The sequence below is a fragment of the Ahaetulla prasina genome, chromosome 1 (assembly GCF_028640845.1).
Source record: "Ahaetulla prasina isolate Xishuangbanna chromosome 1, ASM2864084v1, whole genome shotgun sequence".
NCBI classification, from domain to species: domain Eukaryota; kingdom Metazoa; phylum Chordata; class Lepidosauria; order Squamata; family Colubridae; genus Ahaetulla; species Ahaetulla prasina.
In genome coordinates, this window is record NC_080539.1 from 243879326 (window position 1) to 243899170 (window position 19845).

Sequence of the window (19845 nt, forward strand, 5' to 3'; positions counted from 1 at the left end):
ACTACGCTACTAACCAGAGCATATAAAACATTCGCTAGACCAATTCTTGAATACAGCTCGCCTGTCTGGAACCCATACCTCATTTCGGATATTAATACAATTGAGCATGTCCAGAAATATTTTACAAGAGTTCTCCACTCCTCTGTTCACAATAAAATACCTTATACCACCAGACTTGAAATCCTGGGTTTAGAAAATTTAGAACTCCGCTGCCTTCGACATGACCTGAGTTTAACTCATAGAATCATCTGTTACAACGTCCTTCCTGTTGATGACTACTTCAGCTTCAATCACAACAATACACGAGCACACAATAGATTTAAGCTTAATGTGAACCGCTCTAATCTTGATTGCAGAAAATATGACTTCAGTAACAGAGTTGTTAATGCCTGGAATGCACTACTTGACTCTGTGGCACATGACAAACTTCTCCTAAAACTAAAATCCTACGGCATCTCAGGACCCCTCCACAATTGGATAACAGTGTTCCTGTCAAACAGGCAACAAGTGGTCAAAATAGGCAATACACTATCAAATCCTGTTCCTGTCAATAGCGGTATTCCCCAAGGCAGTGTTCTTGGACCAACACTCTTCATATTATGCATTAATGATCTCTGTGACTATATTACAAGTAATTGTGTACTCTTTGCTGACGATGTTAAACTATTCAACACTACCAACAATACAGCTACCCTTCAAAAAGACCTTGACTTTGTGTCGGATTGGTCAAAAACTTGGCAACCCAAATCTCAACCAGCAAATGCTCTGTTTTACACATTGAAAAAAAGAATCTGAGCACCAAATACAAGCTTGATGGACATTACCTTGTAGATGACCCCCACCCCGTTAAAGACCTTGGAGTTTTCATATCAAATGATCTAAGTGCCAAAGCCCACTGCAACTACATTGCAAAAAAGGCTTTAAGAGTTGTAAACTTAATCTTGCATAGCTTCTTCTCCAAAAACACTACGCTACTAACCAGAGCATATAAAACATTCGCTAGACCAATTCTTGAATACAGCTCGCCTGTCTGGAACCCATACCTCATTTCGGATATTAATACAATTGAGCATGTCCAGAAATATTTTACAAGAGTTCTCCACTCCTCTGTTCACAATAAAATACCTTATACCACCAGACTTGAAATCCTGGGTTTAGAAAATTTAGAACTCCGCTGCCTTCGACATGACCTGAGTTTAACTCATAGAATCATCTGTTACAACGTCCTTCCTGTTGATGACTACTTCAGCTTCAATCACAACAATACACGAGCACACAATAGATTTAAGCTTAATGTGAACCGCTCTAATCTTGATTGCAGAAAATATGACTTCAGTAACAGAGTTGTTAATGCCTGGAATGCACTACTTGACTCAGTGGCACATGACAAACTTCTTCTAAAACTAAAATCCTATGACATCTCCGGACCCCTCCATAATTGGATAACAGCGTGCCTGTCAAAAAGACAACAAATGGTCAAAATAGGCAGTGCCTTATCAAATCCTGCTCCTGTCAATAGCGGTGTCCCGCAAGGCAGCGTTCTAGGACCAATATTCTTCATATTATACATTAATGATCTCTGTGACCATATTATAAGTAATTGTGTTCTCTTTGCTGACGATGTTAAACTATTTAACACTACCAACAATACGGCTACCCTTCAAAAAGACCTTGACTTTGTGTCGGAATGGTCAAAAACTTGGCAACTCCAAATCTCAACCAGCAAATGCTCTGTCTTACACATTGGAAAAAAGAATCTGAACACTAAATACAAGCTTGATGGACATTACCTTGTAAATGACCCCCACCCCGTTAAAGACCTTGGAGTTTTCATATCAAATGATCTACGTGCCAAAGCTCATTGCAACTACATCGCAAAAAAGGCTTTAAGAATTGTAAACTTAATCTTGCATAGCTTCTTCTTCAAAAACACTACACTACTAACCAGAGCATATAAAACATTTGCTAGACCAATTCTTGAATACAGCTCGCCTGTCTAGAACCCATACCTCATTTTGGACATTAATACAATTGAGCGTGTCTAGAAATATTTTACAAGAGTTCTCCACTCCTCTGAATACAACAAAATACCTTATGCCACCAGACTTGAAATCCTGGGTTTAGAAAATTTAGAACTCCGCTGCCTTTGACATGACCTGAGTTTAACTCATAGAATCATCTGTTACAATGTCCTTCCTGTTGAAGAGTACTTCAGCCTCAATCACAACAATACACGAGCACACAATAGATTTAAGCTTAATGTGAACCGCTCTAATCTTGATTGCAGAAAATATGACTTCAGTAACAGAGTTGTTAATGCCTGGAATGCACTACTTGACTCTGTGGTATCTTCCCAAAATCCCCAAAGCTTTAACCAAAAATTATTTACTATTGACCTACCCCATTCCTAAGAGGTCTGTAAGGGGCATGCATAAGAGCACCAACATGCCTACCGTTCCTGTCTTAATGTTCCCTTTGATTGTATCCAATTTTATATAATCATTACATTATTATGATTATATATATGTTTATATATCGTATAGTTATTTCATGCTTATGCTTATATATACAGTTGTGACAAAAATAAATAAAATAAAAAATAAATAAAATAAAATGATTAGTGCCTGTGCACAACAATTACAAAGGAACTAAATTGCAAAATAAAAGCAGCCTCATAAAGCACAACCACTGAGAATAAAAGAGCCATTAAGTGACTGCAAAAATAAAACTCTCTCGGGTCTGCTTAAAAGAGGGCAAGGAAACAAGTGATGACGACATCCCACTGTTTGTATATTGCATCTCCTGATCAAAGTCTGTTGGCAGCATATTCAAGTAACTTAAATTTTCAGGCAGTCTGCCAGGACAGCCCCTTGTGGAAGCCGCTGTAGTAATCTATTCTGTAATTAAGTAGAGTGTCAAAAATAAAGGCTTGATCCAATTCCTCCTTCAAAGGGCATAATTCACTAATCAGTCAAAAAAGAGAATATATATATTCCTGCCCTTCCTCTGTGTGACCTACCTATCCATTTGCACATCCATGTTTCAAATATGTAGTTTAGGAAAGTTGAATCCTTCTTCAGAGTTTGTCCATAGCACAGATGTATGGATGCCCCGTGAGTTCTTAAATTGGTGGGTTTCGACCTGAATCAGTCAGGTTGGCACTTTATTTATCCTTCAGTGTGTTTCATTGAACCCAGTCCTTCAGTGCGCCAAGAGAAAATCCAGATCCATGAAGTCAAATGAGTGCAATTGTATCAGAAAAAAATATATTTCAGAGATATAGAACACTTCCAGACAAGTAGTTTTTCTGATCTACCAATCCTTCTGAATCCAGTTTAAAATGCACCTACTGAATAAGGTGGCTTTAAACCAGTGGTGGGTTCTAAACGATGTTGCCACCGGTTTGCTTCGCGCACACGCCTTGCGCGTGATCGGCTTTGCACACAATAAAATTTGTACGCGCTTTGTGTGCGATAAACTTGTGCTTTGTGCAAGCGCATTGACTGGCTGAACAGCTGAGGCATCGCAATCGGCTCTGCTGCACCTTTCAGCTGGGCTAAAAACGGAGAAATAAAGGTAGGTATAGCACAGAGGTGGGGGGGCGGGCCCGGTTGACGGTTGGAGCGAACCAGTTCGCTGTCACTGCAACATCTCTCCTACCGGGGAGCCGGTAGCAACCCACCACTGCTTTAAACTATTTCCAGACCTATACAGAATATTAAGTACAAGGGCAGTATAGAGTTCACAGTGAATCTCTCATCAATTACTGCTTGCTCTTTTGTCCAATAGCTGAGCAGAAAGAACTGTCAGCTATTTAGGGGTCACTTGACAGCCAATCACTGACTGCCTTCATCCTCCATCCCTCTGCAAGTCCATGCCGTTCATAGAGTCTGTGTTTGTCATGATGGCAATCCTTGTGGCCTTCACCATTCCCAATGGCCAATGTAATAATTATTCCGCATTTTGAGTTCTTCCAATCATAACAGCATGGTGCTAGGATCTCGGATCTTTATGAGCCTTGCTGGCGCATTGGTCCGAATGCAATATGGCAGACAAACTCTGGAAGTTCGATCCTGATGAGGCTCCAGGTTGACTAAGCCTTCCATCCTTTTGAGGTTGGTAAAATGAGGAACCAGGTTGTTGGGGCAATAGGCTGACTCTGTAACTGATTACAGAGGGCTGTAAACGCACTATGTGGTGATATATAAATCTAAGTGCTATTGCTATGAAAAGATGAGAAGCTGGTAGAGCTATGAATATCCCTCCAATAGAGCCCGGACTATCCTGAAGCAGCAACACTATCTTTTTCTGAAGCTGATTTTGTTGCCTTGAAATAGCAATTTTGCATCCATGGTTATAAATCAGTAGTGGGTTTCCAAAAAATTTACTACTGGTTCTGTGGGTGTGGCTTGTCGGATGTGGCATTGCTTGTAGGCGTGGCTTGGTGGGAATGGCATGGGAAGAATACTGTAAAATCTACATTCCCATCCCACTCCAGGAGAAGGTTACTGCAAAATCCCCATTTCCTCCTGATCAGCCGGGACTTGGGAGGCAGAGAATAGATGGAGGCCAGTCAGAATTTCCACTACCGGTTCTCCAGAACTGGTCAGAACCTGCTGGAACCCACCTCTGTTATAAATGATACCACTGACATAGAGACAGAGGTGGACTTTCTTCTTATGTTGACTTTCACATTTCTCTGAATGCTAAACAGTGGTAGGCTGTCAGTATATGTACAAGCCAATTTTCACATGTTCATAGCTAATTTATGGACCTGAAAAATATGAATGTGCTTTTACACATTCAGAAAATACTTTTTAACAACCCCCCCCCTTTTTTTTTTTGTTGGTACTCTACACGAGGGCCAAATATTAGATCAACTTTTGAGCCTGCATAAAGGATTTTCTATCACGTGCAGAAATATTATAGCTGAAGAGGTGAACTCACCTTAGATTCCCACTCAGTTATAGGGGCATTGAGTTGTTTGGCATTTAAGCCACAAGCAATATATGGTTTGGGGTATTTTTCTGACCAGCCTTCCCTGGTGCAATTACGATACATAAACCCTGTATTGCAACAAGAAGAACAGAAAAAACCCATACATTAAGTAGTGGACTGTAAATAAGAGGAAAATGTCATTTTCAATATACAATCTAAATTATTTGATTTTATTGTTAAATTAAAGCAAATATTGATTGTAATGCGACGAAAAGGTCTCACATTACTTCCCATTTCCTTTGCTAAGGAAATTATTTTCTTAAAAATAATCTATTTTATTTTAATTTTTTTAAATAGGAAGCCGGAGCTAAAACAAAGATATACACACAAGACCACACAGAAGGTTTACATCTGTGCCATGATCCCAAGTAGAGCATTGATTGGATTAATATGTCATGCATGGAAGGTAGGGAAGGGGAGCTATGGTAAACAAGAGGCAAATGACAAAATATGTGGCAGAGGACAGAAATATAAAAGGGCCAGGTCTGCACTGTGATGCCACCATGCACATTTTATCATTTCCTGAATCATCATGGTTTATACCCAATGTCTCCGAGAGCATACTAATTAATAATGTCTCCGAGAGCATACTTAGTTAATAATGATACATTCAAGAAAACTAATGTTTTCTTGAACGGATCATTATTAACTAAGTTTCTGCAATGCATTATGTGAGCAATATGTGAACTTTCTGTTCATTTCATAATAACATCAAGCAAGCCCAGCTGAACAGAATCAAGAATTCATCTAATGCACTGTCCTCTGTTTCAGGATGGCCCCGGTAAATTCTTTTGGGAAGGCACTTCTTCATGCTGTCCTTCTGGGATATGAAGGCCACAGCTGCCCTCCATTGTAAGCTCTCCATCAACTGGATTAAGTTATTCCTCCTAACCATCATGGCTAATACACATTGATGAGTATATCTTCATCAATATAACTGTCTAGACCAGGGGTAGTCAAGCTTTTTATACCTAACGCCCACTTTCGTATCTCTGTTAGTAAAATTTTCTAACTGCCCACCAGTTGCACAGTAATGGCGATTTATAAAGTGTATCGTCATCTGCGCATACCTCTCATGCATCATGGATTGGGTTTGGGAGGGGGCGCCGGCTACCAGCTCTGCTTGTCTGTTACAGCTGGGTGGTGTAAGGGGAGATGCGCGAACTCTTCTGGGACGAGGCTCTTTTGTTTGTGGTCTCACAATAGCATCATTTAGTTTCACTTATGTAACATGAACTAAACTTATGCGCGGGCGATACAAATAGTATATTTTCAGAAATTTAAATTGTCACGGGGAATTTTATGAAAACCTAATGAAAATGTTTTTAAATAATGCTATGAATTTGTTTTTACAAAGTCAATTACATTAAAAAAAAGGAAAGTGCTTCAGTATTGGACAAAACCCCTACCGCCCACCATGAAAGCTGGAACGCTCACTAGTGGGCGGTAGAGACCAGGTTGACTACCACTGCTCTAGGCCAACGGTCCTCAACCTTTTTGGGTCCATGGACCAGTAGCAGCAGCGAGTGTGTGTGTGTGTGTGTGTGTGTGTGTGTGTGTGTTGGTATTCAGCTGGTTCTATCTGGTTCGGGTGAACTGGTAGCGGCAGCTGTGGGAGGCTCTGTTCACCCGCCTGGACATCATCACGTCCCATTTTTGATGCTCTGCACATGCGCGGTAGGTCCTGCGCATGCATGGAGATGGGATGTGCAAGCGAAGCAAGCTTGTGCACATGCTCACATTTGCGAACCAGTAGTGAAGGTAATTGAATACCACTCCTGGTGTGGGTGAGTGTGAGGGGATGGTTTCGCGCATACAACCTAATCCCGCACATGCACAAATGGAGCTTTGCGCCCTTGTCTACCCTTGCACAGACCAGTGTGCAATGGGCTGTGGTCTAGACAACTACCAGGAGTCACTTTGAGTCTTGTAGGAAATAAACTAGCAAAGGAGTAAGCAAATTCTTGGACCTGTTACTTTTGCTTTTTTAATGCAACTCTCAGAGCTCAACCTATAGTGTTTTGATGCCCAAAAAATGAGCAACTATGGTGTCCTGGCTTTTGGGGATGAAAAACAGACAAAATTCTTCATATAAGAACAGAAGTTGGTTCCATACAGTTTGCAAAGTAGGCTATGTCAACTCTGAAATGAACCCGGATGAAGCCCTCTTGTCCTGCCTCACAGTTGCCATGAAGCCTGAGAAAGAAAGGGGGGAGGAAGTAAATAGCCCAGCTTGCAGTCAAAATAATAAGTTTTCCTGTGGGAACCAAGGTCATCATAACAGGTGGCTGATGAAGGAGGAAAGGAGCCAGACATCTATATTCATTGGACAATGTGACTGATGACACTGGGGAGCGGGGGAAGTATTAGGTGAAAACCATAGGAACTTTCAGAGTTGGTTTTCACCAGCTGTGCCGATATGATGTATCCAATAAACATATCTTTTGGGAGATCTGCCTGCCTCGGAGTTATGCTTTCAATGGGTGCGTTACTCGAAACACTAACAGTCTAACTCCTTCAGTTCCAAAAACCTAAAGCAACTTCAGATCCTCTGAAAACATGTGTGACCATTAAATCAGTGGTGGGTTGCTACCAGTTCACCCTGGATTGGGTGAACTGGTAGCGGTGGCGGCGGGAGGCTCCGTCCACTACCCGGATGCTTCCGCGCATGCACAGAAGTGTCACACAAGCTTGCAAGCGCCCACAAGCAAACCGGTGGTGACGGTTTTTAAAACCCGCCCCTGCATTAAATCATAGTTTTCATGTTACCTGTTTGTCCCGTGACTATTTGAAAGGCTTGGGGACAGGGTGCACTAGCAGTTTGTCCGATGGGAGAAGATAGCCAACAGGTAAGATTATCCCACATGCCAAGGCATCTGCCTAAGGTACAAGAACACAAACACATCAAAATAGTAAATGAATCCCACAGAGAGGAGGTAAAAAAAATCGTGTCACAATCCAGATGCTGTGCTTGCATCAACCAGTTGTGGGGGTAATCAACCTCTAGCACTGATAATGTTACCTAGTTGGGTAATGAAATGCCTGCAAGAAATCAGCCAAGCTCAGAGAGCATCAAGGGCCCGTCGTTTCAGCCCTGAGCTACAGATATTCACCTTTACTGGTAAATCAATCTCTGTGAAGCAGAGTAAAAGAGAGCAATAACCACACACCGTGCCCTTTAGCCTCCTTCTTTCTGATGCCACAAGTATTTTACAGCTTATAAAAATATATTAAAAGAGTTCCCCCTATTTACCCTGCGTCTCACAATGCACTTGCTGTAATTTTGATCAGCTAGGCCTGCATTATATATAAACCAAACAACACAGATTTTGGCAGTCTACCAGCCTCCATTAACTAATGCCAGTAATCACAAATCATGCCATCCCAGGAGCCTTTATTAATGGACTGTTGAGTGTGCTAAGAAGGAAGGGAGAGGTGAATTGGTCCTCTTATCTTCTACTAAAGGTCTACCTTTACTTTGGTGTTCAGAGCTGTGTGAGATTACTATCGGAGGGCAAGGAGCAAACATATACTCTAAAAGCAGATACAAGTTGGACAGATATTTCTGAATTCAAGGTGCTGATTAATAAGGCATGCAAGGCCGTTCTTTTGTTTAGACAAGGGCTGAGTGGGTCAATGAAACCTAATTAATTAAAACCAGAAAGAAATGCCTTCATATTAGTCTTCAATCAACCATTGTTCCAGAAATCTCTTTCCCAGAAGGCAGCTCTATTGCTAATCCTCCTGAACATTTAAGCCTACTTCATCATATCATGGGACATAAATGCACCACACAGATCCCACTTTTTACACCAGGTTTAGCCCTTTTGGTACTGTCACTCTCTTAAGGGAGCTGGGCAGCGGACTTTCCATTGTTCAGAAGAAATATAAAAAATAGCAAAGGGGTCATAATACTTAAATCTTCATTTTCTAGCATCCAATATGGTTACTGTGGTCGTCCAAAATTGTGGTATCAGAGAAAGGTTTTAGAGATTTGTGGCAAGTTAGAGTAGAGATTTTGGCAAACAGACTATGCCCAATATTGATTTTTGAAAGTTAATCTCAACTCTTCTTCTTCAATGCACAAAGTGACACATAGAGGAGCCTATACTGGAATGGGAAGACAATGTGATCTGGAATTCTTTCATTTTCATATCCTATACATTCTTGCTCCTATAGGAGATGTAGACATCAGAAATTTAGGCTAGATCTATACAACACGCCATGATTTTCTGGATTCACAAGGCATGCTGAACCGTCAACAAACCATAAATTACCTGAACCATGTCTTACCTAAATTATACAAGCCTTCCCTTAGCACTAATCCTTAGTCTGATAGGCAGCTGCACTGGTTCCAAAAGTCTTTTGTCTCTTTATATATATGAATATAACTAGACACAAACATAGTGTGTACACACACACACACACACACATATGGCAGAGAGATACAGAAAGAGAGATGATCCTAACGTGACATTAATTAACAGTTTAACCTTCCAGCTTCTCTACGGGATATTCTTCCCTGATCAGTATAACTACAGTCCTTCGGGAGATAGGGCGGTATAAAAATTTGATTAAATAAATAAATAAATAAATAAATAAATAAATAAATAAATAAATAAATAAATAAATAAATAAATAAATAAATAAATAAATAAATAAATAAATAAATAAATAAATAAATAAATAAATAAATAAATAAATAAATAAATAGTGTTTGGTTCCTCCTTAATTAATCTTTTATTCCTTAAATGGAATTATTCTGATCTTTCCTTCTTCCTTTCTTATAATCCTCCAATTTCAGAATTCTTTATGAAAATGAAAAAATAGGTTAAAAAAAGAGAGAAGAGCTATGGATTAAATTGCCATTTCTAAATTTGCAACATATGCTATTTAATTAAAAGGCACTTTATCACTAATCATTCAACTAAATCAAACAGGAGTAATATAATCACAAAACTTGCAAATAAGCGATCATATTTCTGCTATAACTTGGAATACAAGTTGCTTATTGAATACCCTAGTTTGCGGGAGGGGAATGAAGGCTGAGTAAAAATCACTGTGTTGCACAGGACCACAAATGCTGTGTTCAGATGGTTGTAGAAAAGATCCTGACAAATAACAGATTATGAAGCAACAATTTTCAAAATTGGGAAAGCAGTGCACCAAGGTTACATAATGTCACTTTATTTATTTAACCTGCATGCAGAAAATATGAGAAAAAAATAGAAATTGCAATTTAAAGCACTGGGAGAAATATCAACAAACTCAAAGAGAACTGCAAATGAGAAAGTTTTAAGGAATCTTTTGTAGAAACTGCAAGAAGAGAATACCAAAGCCAGTTTGCTGATGAATATTAAAATAATACCAAAATAATGTCAGTAGATAAAGTGAACTTGTATATATAAGCAGAGAAAAAGTTAACTAGTAAAAGTTTGTCTTATAGTCTCATAAATTCACCAAGACTACAGCTGTGTACAATAAAAGATTCTGATTCTTGGAAGAAAGTCTAGACAATACCCAGGCACACAGACTGAGCTGCACCAAGGCAAGATTTTAATGTGTAGAGATGTTACTTTGATACCTAAGATAAAGTAAAGGTTCCCCCGCACATGCATGCTAGTTGTTTCCGGCTCCAGGGGCAGTGCTTATCTCTGTTTCTAAGCCGAAGAACCAGTACTGTCTGAAGACGTCTCTGTAGTCATGTGGCCGGCATGACTTGATGCTGAAGGCGCATGGAGCGCAGTTACCTTCCCACCAAAGTGGTCCCTATTTTTCTACTTGCATTTTTTACGTGCTTTTGAATTGCTAGGTTGGCAGAAGCTGGGACAAGTAACAGGAGCTCACTCCTACACGGCACTAGGGATTCGAACTGCTGAACTGCCGACTTTCTGATCAATAAGCTCAGCATCTTAGCCACTGAGCCACTGCGTCCCCTTGATAACTAAGATACATACTGTCAAAGCCAGGGATTTCCAGTTGTAAATGAAAATTGGACTATCAGAAAGGCTAAACAAAGGAAAAATGTTGGCCTTTGAATTATGGTTTTGGAGAAAACTGCTGAAAGTACCTTGAATTGCAAAATTAAATTATTATTCCATATAAAATGAATTAGAACCCACCTACTCACTAGAAGCACTAATCAAAAAGCCAAAGCTTAAATATTTTGCGATTATTATGGGAAGATAGGAATCTTGGAAAGGACCCCAATGCTTGGAAAAATCAAAGGCAATTAGAAAAATGGCTAACAGAAGACAAGCTGGCTAAAAACTAACATTGACAATGCAAGCATGAGTGTCAATGATCCGACTAGTGGACCCAAAATAAGAAAACACTCTTCAGAGCTCTGAATTCCCAAAAGCAAAACTTTATTGGATACACCATTTCATTACTGAAGAATCAAAACCAGCTCTGGTTTTCCCACACAAATGCTTGCTTAGCACATATTAAACAATAGCTTCCCTTTCTCCCCACCTCTGGGTGTTCACATTGTCCTATAATGACACGTCCTTTTGTTATGGGAACCATCCACCACCTTATCAAGCACCTGCAGTTGTGACCTTGATGGTTTCCAGGCTCTCACGATCTATGCACAAAATCTCAGCATTCCATTCCATTCTTCCCTTCCCCCAGTTCATTGGCAAGTTGAATAGTGATAAGGTTTAAAAGAAACAAAGTGGTTCAATCTTGACAATGAGTTTACAAGAATACTAAAAGACAATTTTTAAAACTGCCCCAGTGAGTCCCAAAAAGCAACAGAATTCCTGAACAAGAAGATGTTTACAAGACATGGTAATTGAATATATAGCCGTTCCGCAATTTTAGGTGATCCAAGTTTCTCTTGCTAAATTTTCAAATAGTTTAAACTACTGTTTCTCAATCTCAGCAAGTGTAGGATGTATGGATTTCAGCCCCCATGGCTGGCTGTGGAGGGGCCGCGGTGTGGTTCAGGCTGTAAGAAGCCTGTTATTAAACACAGCTGCTTGCAATGACTGCAGGTTCTAGTCCCACCAGGCCCAAGGTTGACTCAGCCTTCCATCCTTTATAAGGTAGGTAAAATGAGGACCCAGATTGTTGGGGGGGCAATAAGTTGACTTTGTATATAAATATACAAATAGGATGAGACTATTGCCTTACACAATGTAAGCCGCCCTGAGTCTTCGGAGAAGGGCGGGATATAAATGTAAAAAAAAATAAAAAATTCTGGGAGATGGTCCAAATATCTTGAAGTTGCTGAGGCTGAAAGACCGCTTTAAAACACTGATAAATAACTCTGTCTGCCCATTAAATTTATTTGCAATTTTCAAACTGAGATTATTCCAGATTCATATTATCTAAGTGAATAACTCATTTTGGATCCCATTCAGCTGTCATACAATCTTACCCCAAACTGATCTCTAGTTATTTTATCAATATAATTTACTGTGTACCTATCACCATCTTATGAATTCTTATTTTAATAGAAGTCCACAATGATTTAGATCAGAGGTCAAGATCAGGGCTGTCAAACTCCTGGCCCATGGGCCGGATGTGTCACGTGCTGGCCACGCCCATGCCTACGCCCCGTCTAGTGAAGGGGAGGAAAGTCCCCGATACGTCACGAGATGCCATTGTGACGACATGAATTTGACACCCCTGGTCTAGATCATTGTGGACTTCAATTCCCAGAATTCCTCAGCCAGCTTGGCTGATTGAGGAATTCTGGGTATTGGAAGTTCACAGTTCTTAAAGCTGCCAAACTGGATACCCTTGATCTAAATGGCCCCAGTTCATACTCTGAGACATACCTGTACTCCTCAATAATTCATTTCCAGCTGTTCTGTTTGCTTCTTCCTGGGCAAGTGCCAAGGTGCACAGTTCTTCTTCCATCCTCATAGTTTTTTTGATTTCGCATGATGAAATGAAAGCTCCAATCTATGTAATTAAGAAAAATATATTTGAATAGTTTGAACGGTATAAGATAAGGTCACTACTGTGTTTGTGTTTGTGTGGAGGGGGGAAAATTAAAAATCAATAAAAAACTTGTCTAAAAAAAAGAATGAAAGCTCCAATCTGCTGTATTAAAAAGTTTCACTTTATCACTCTTTTGTTACTCTGATTACAAAATACTGCAGCTAGGTCCTTTTTTATATAATTACAGCATTTTAAAATAACACAGTGACTTTTTTTTCTTCTGAACTCAACTAGAACCCAAACTCATTGGAATTCAATCCCACGATTTGTTTGCAGAAGTGGGGAAGCATTCTAAGAGATAAAGCTGCTTTCTTCCACCCCGATAAAAAAAATTTTTTTAACAATCCCATGACAGTTCTGAAAAGGGTATTCAAACTTAAGGACAAAATGGTTAGCTAGATTCCAATGTAGATAGATCTTTTTTTTAATTGCCTTTCTCAGGTTGTTATGTGACACCTAATTCCAATCAATGGATCACATAATTCCAGTTGAGGCTTATAGCACAATCAGTCAAAACCATGATGAGGTTATTCCATCATGATTGTCATAGGCATATACTTCAAACTGGGAAGGCAGAAAAATGACCCAAAAATGCATTCTTATATCACTATGTAAATGCTTAAGTTCTGAGCATCATGCTGTGACATCACAACATTCCTTTGTGTCTTCTTGCCCTCTTGGGAGGTCTCCTGTGATAGTTTTCCCCATTCCATTCACTATTGAGGCCTCTTTGTATTCTTCCAACCTTTTTTGCTTAATGCAAGTAATGTACAACACAATCTAAACTGAAAATGATTTATTCATCAGCTCTGTTTTTGGGGTTTTCCTAAGGAATTTATTAAGTTTGGGTTTTACCACATAGTGTATTCAAATCTGATTGGCTAGTCTGCGGTTTAGTAAGTCTTCCGAATGCAACTTCAATGCAGTTACTGTGTCTTTTGACTGGATCCATGGGAAATTGAAAGCCCCCCCCCCTTTCTCTATGCTTGCATAATTTAGGCACTACCAGTGGAATTAAGATTGTAAATTGTATATTGCTAGTAAGTAGATCCTGGGCAACCTTTTGCGATTCCAAACAAGCAGCCCCAAGAGATTTACAACATTCCTGGCAACTGCCTTATATGGTGGTAAAGCATAGTTGGCTTTGCAGGTCAGTTTATGCAAGCCTGATTTACATCAACCCTGCCTAGTGTACAAAAAGTATCTATTACTATTTGTGTAGCTGGGCTAATATCTATTTTCACACATTATGAAAAAAGGTAGTATGACCATTATTGGGCCCCGAGTCCACTTCTTCTACTAAAATCAATTATGTATATGAATTAGAAAGTTTTATGCAACAGATACCCCAGAACTGATGATAACATAGTTTATCTTGACATGTTACCACCTGCAAAGGATTGTTGAATGCTGAATGCCCACAAGGTTATGTCTCACCCAGCCATTCTTCATATAGGTTTCGATTCCTTTACTTAAAATACTTTTGAAATTCTAATTTGCATGCCAGTTTATGTTACAGTAAAATGATTGCCTTTTAAATCAGATTTCTTAATCCATCTATTGCCCTCTCTATCTGGAGGGGGTTATGTCCAGCTATCCAAAAACCGAAGGGAAAGACGAATTGATTCAGAAAGAGCAACTGTAGACACAAGGGGAAAAGCATATGATGTTTAGCACATCAAACTCATGCAATTTCTCTATTAAGGAATTACAAAGGCTATTGCATAGGTAAATCCAAATCCAAATTTATTTTATAGAGTGCATCTCTTTTAGGTTATGCAACGACCCATCAGTTATACATTAGGAAGACTTTCTGTTTATGCAGCTGAATCATTTCTCTGAGTAAGAGCTGTGAGTCTTATTGGAATTAAGCTTGAGCTTTAATTTATGAGACCTTTTAGAATATCGCTGTAACTCAATCAAAAACATTTCAACTTGATTAACCTAACATTATGGTTAAGTAACTATACAGGTAAATGTTGCAATCAAATGCATGGCGTCTGCATTAGATATGTCACTCAGAAAGCAAAGATTGCCATCTTTGCCATAAGAAGACTGTCTTCAATCCTGGATAGGTGAGATATAAGGCTTCTACTATTAATGAAAAACAGTCATTGAGGCTTTCTGCAAATCATTTAGGAAAGTTATAAAACATAAGTGGTTATTTTTATACCAGTCAAAAGTATTTTGTCCTCCAAGCCAGGACTATATTTTCAATTCTGACAGGCAATTGCTTACTGTGTTCTCAGGGGAAAATCTTCCTTTTCCTCTGTGCTTTCTGAAAAAGAGATGCTAGAAATTCAGCCTAACAGTTTGAGAGGTCACACTTGGATTTTTGTAGACTGTGGTAAGGCAAGGGTAAAGTAGGAGTATACCATGAAAAGCTCTTATTTTGCTTTAGCTGCATCTACTTTTTGATGGAGATTTCGCCACTCCCATCCATTTTCTCACTTTGTCTTAAAATGACATTTAATTTTATTTACCTATCAGTAATCGTAAGGAGTTGAGGAGAGATATACAGGAAATACTAAGAGTTTGATGCATCTTGAAGATATACAGCAATATTGACCGCCATATGGGAACCAGGGCTTCAACTTCTCATATGGCCAGATGGGATGATGGCAGTTATATGTTCACCCTATCTGGAAGATCATAGCTTTCCTACTATCAATTGGCCTAACTTTATCCATGTTGATGGGACAATGACATGACTCCAACAAAAAGGGGAGGTTTCTACTTGAGGAAGTTTCTCTAATTGCTATACCAAAGACAGAGTAGCAACTTCAGTTAAGACGACAGCCTAATATTGATAAACATTAACGCAAGCTGTCAGTCATACACAGAGAGAATCATGTTTATGCAAGAAGGAGTTTTTCTTTCTTGGTCCTAAATGGCAGATTATTTTGGAAAAAGAAACCTATGACACTTAGCGGTACCATATCAGATCTGGATCGTAACTTCGGGAAGATCACTCAGTGGAAAGAAAGACAGACAGACAAAATGCTCTTTTCATTCTAATGATTGCCCAGATTTTTGCATCCAAGATCCAGTAGTCCTAATGAAGTGTGAGCCTTGTATCCACAACCATAAGAAATACAGGACAGCAAGTTGAAATTCTTCTATTTCAACTTTGCAGAGGTAAATCAAAATTGCCTGTGATAACAACTGGCAACAGGTTTCAACACAAGATGCATTCTGCCTTTCAAGAACAAAGCAAGACCTTTTCCCTCACCTTAGAGGATATGCCAGAATAAGTAAACATCACATACGGCTTCCTGAAGTGATTCAAGGGCTTGAATTGGTTTCCATGCCTGACATTCTAAATACCAAGTGGTGTTTATAAATGTGTGTGAAATAAGTTGCCTGAAAAAGGGAAAGGCATGAAACACTGCTGCTACAGTTATTCAGTCAGTAACTCATAAGGCTTGCAGTAGGTACGGATAGCACATCCTTATTACAAGACAGCCTCACAATTGCTGCACCTGCTTATGTGTACAATACGGGAGGTGGGAGGAGGGGGAGAAGTATAGAGGAAACCATAATGTGGTGAAATGTGATGAACACTGTGCAAAAGATTTTGAGGTCCCTCAGCTATTGTCCTCTAAATGTTTTGGACGTCAACTTATCATCCCACACATATCACACACATTGACTTATGACAATTGAGCCCAACAGTTCTGTTGCTAAACAAAACACCTTGTTAAGTGAGTTTTGCTCCATTTTATGACCTTTTTTGCCACAGTTGTTAAGTGAATCATTGAAGTTGTTAATTTAGTAACATGGTTATAAAGTGAATCTGGCTTCTCTATTGACTTTGCTTGACAGAAGATCTCAAAGGTAATTTCATGACTTCGGGACACTGCAATTGACATAAATATGAGTTAATTGCCAAGCGTCTAGATTTTGATCACATGACCATGGAATGGTGCAATGGTCCTAAGTGTGAAAAACAGCCCTAAGTCAACTTTTTCAGTGCCATTGTAACGTCAAAGGGTCACTAAATGAACGGTTGTAAGTTGAGAGCTACCTGTATACACGCATTCATACATACACACCCACACTCTTTTCTTTCATTTTTTCCTTCTTTTGGTTGCACTTTAAATAAAATGTATGGGAGGGAGGGACGGAGGGAGAGAGAGAGAGAAATCCACAGGGAAGGTGATTCTGTCTTGTTTCAGTTCCTGGTATTTTGCTCTGCCAAGAAGCAAAGTCACAATGCCACTTTGTCAATGGGATCATTTTGCAAATAGGACAAAATTATGGAAGTTAACATCTTAGAACCACAGTGCCACATCACAACTTTATTGCAGCTTATGCAGGACTAAGGCACAATTACATCACAAAAGTCATAGATTTTGTAAATAATGTTGATTGTGGCCAAATACCTGAACAGAAAAGTCACAGATGACTTCTGATACCTATTATTTATCCAATACTAACATGTAAAAGAAATTATCTGTCATTTAAAACTTATAAAAATGAATGCAATATTTTATTCCATTCATTTTTATTTCCATTTACTATTTATGGTAGCTTCCCTTAAGTGTTAACCCTCTGTGAATAAAAAAAATTCAAAATGAAAGAGTCAATAAATTGTTATAATCTGAATAATAATTCAAACTTTATATAAATGTTTACATATCCATCTTTTTTATTAGAAACGTAATAATTTCTATTTATTTATACCATTATTTGCATGCAGTCTCACCTGACAACTATTCATATTTTTAATATGTACTTGATTATTTGTTTCATCTCTATATTTTGGGCCTCAGTTTAAACTATTCACTCCTGCCCATACTAAGCAATATTTGAACACGAGACAAGGAGCAAGAAATAACCTTTTAATCAGACATACATTAGCACAGTTCCTAATTTTAGAGTGAAATTAGTGTATCAATTTCAATAAATTATTATGCAGAACGCAATTAAATATTTATGTTTGACTAGCAACTGTCTTTATATGCTCCTTGACAATCCAGCAAATTGCTGTCATAAATTATATTTTTACAGACTGCGTAACAAGCTAATTGTCCTGTCACTATAATGCACAGCGCTTGTGCGTTTTTTGGTCTCCGAAGCACAACCAGACAAGAGTTTACGCAACCTACACATTTTAACTTTGATCAGGGCAGATGGGACTCTCTAAAGCGCATTCTCATATTTTTTATAAATCCCACTGAAAGAGTTCGAAGATATTTTAAGCAACTCTAAATCCCGGTTTGGATTCCACACACACACATGCACACACCCGCATTTTACATCACAATCCTATATAGATACTGGCTCAGAAGCAAATGCCAATGAATTTTAAAGAAGTTGTTCTGTATACTGTATACTGCTCTGCTCTGATATCCCTCTCCCATATTTTTCTCCTTCTCCCTTTAAGTGGGTGGACAGAGACATTTGGCTTCCTTGCTACCAAACACGGTATTCCCCTGATCAGTTACAGTCCTTACCGTTAGCTCCAGAGATGTGAAGATAATTAATGTAAAAACCCACATGGCTGATGCTTGCTTCTTCCCTTCACTTCTTGCACACAGATCAAAAGTTACTTCCATGGGTTCCTAGGTGTTCTTCCTTCTCTCCTGGATAATGTGGCTGTCTGCATCTTGCTGGTGCTGTTATATCTGTCCCTGAATACTAGCAGGATGCTAGAACACCTCCAGCCACAGGCAATGTTAGGGTTTGTGCCATCAAGATATTTCCACCTCTCTCTTCCATTACTCACTGTTATCATCCCGTGTCAAGAGGAAAGATCAATCCTTTGTGTTCCCATGGATAAGAGAACAAGTCTGGTTATGGGACAACTGCATTCAAGTTTCACTAAACCAAAGATAAATCTGTCAAGGCATGGAAAATAACAGAAATTGTTCCAGAACCTAGAAGGAATAAAGTGGCAGCACAAATTTCTGGCAGGAGAAAAGCTACTATCCATGGGGTGATTCAGCTAGTCTGAAACACTCTGCTAGCGTCTGCCCTGTGCAAACTGCATTTTCCAGGAGCACAGATATTCAGAGAGCATCTTTGACAGACAAAAATGTATGCTCCATCTCACAGGATGGCTGTTGGATGGAGCCTCCTTACTTGGGCAGAAAGCAACATCAGTACAAAGCAATCTACTCTGGTATGACAACTATATAATTCCATCTATACCAATATGATTCTCTAAACAAAAGGGAAAGACTGGATATAAATTTCATAGACATCAAAAAACTTTTTAATAACTACAGGTTATATTGATATGAATGGATGGATGGATGGAGGAATGGAAGAAAGAGAGTGAGAAGGAGGGAGGGAGAGGGGGGAGAGGGAGATGGGGGGGGGAGAGAGAGAAACTAGATGTACCAGAACTCAAAGTTACCATAACAAGTTAATTTTCAGAAACAGAATGGTTCAGAAGAGGAAAGAAAGTGAGACAAGAATACATATTGTTCCATTTATGTTTAACTTACACAGCAAGTGCACCATAAATATAGTGTGGGGAAGAAATGACAGCTGGAACAAAAGTTGCAAAATTTCAAAACAATAATAGTTTGTGGTACGTAGATGATGCCACTTGGTATTAAGGACTTGGAAGAGCTTATAACCGAACAGAACATGCTGGAGTTTTCTTTTGTTGAACTCAAGATGGATAAAGATGAACAGTGTGTTGGACAAGTATCCAGTCCCATCACTTCCGGGCAAATAGAAGGGAACGAAATGGAAGCTTTGACAGATTTTATTTCCTTGGGCTACAAGATCATTGCAGATGGTGACTGCAGCCATGAAATTAAAAGACCCTTGCTCTTGGGAGGAAAGCTATGGCAAACCTAGACAGCATATTCAAAAACAGAGACCTCACCTTGCTTACAAAAGTCTGTATAGTCAAAGCTATGGCTTTCCCTATAGTAA

The 19845-nt window shown here is 39.1% G+C and overlaps 1 protein-coding gene across 1 annotated transcript in view; it reads right to left on the bottom strand.

Moving 5' to 3' along the window:
• The window catches only part of SCTR (secretin receptor), a 34116-nt gene extending 15651 nt beyond the window's left edge, over nucleotides 1-18465 (bottom strand). Inside the window, exons 1-4 of the mRNA XM_058165360.1 lie at nucleotides 18411-18465; nucleotides 12786-12912; nucleotides 7768-7878; nucleotides 4948-5066 (exon numbers count right to left, since the gene is read on the bottom strand). Coding sequence (XP_058021343.1) covers nucleotides 4948-5066; nucleotides 7768-7878; nucleotides 12786-12912; nucleotides 18411-18455 — 402 coding nt within the window. The 5' untranslated portion in view covers nucleotides 18456-18465. The remainder of the gene's footprint in view (nucleotides 1-4947; nucleotides 5067-7767; nucleotides 7879-12785; nucleotides 12913-18410) is intronic.
• Between the last annotated feature and the right edge of the window lie 1380 nt (nucleotides 18466-19845).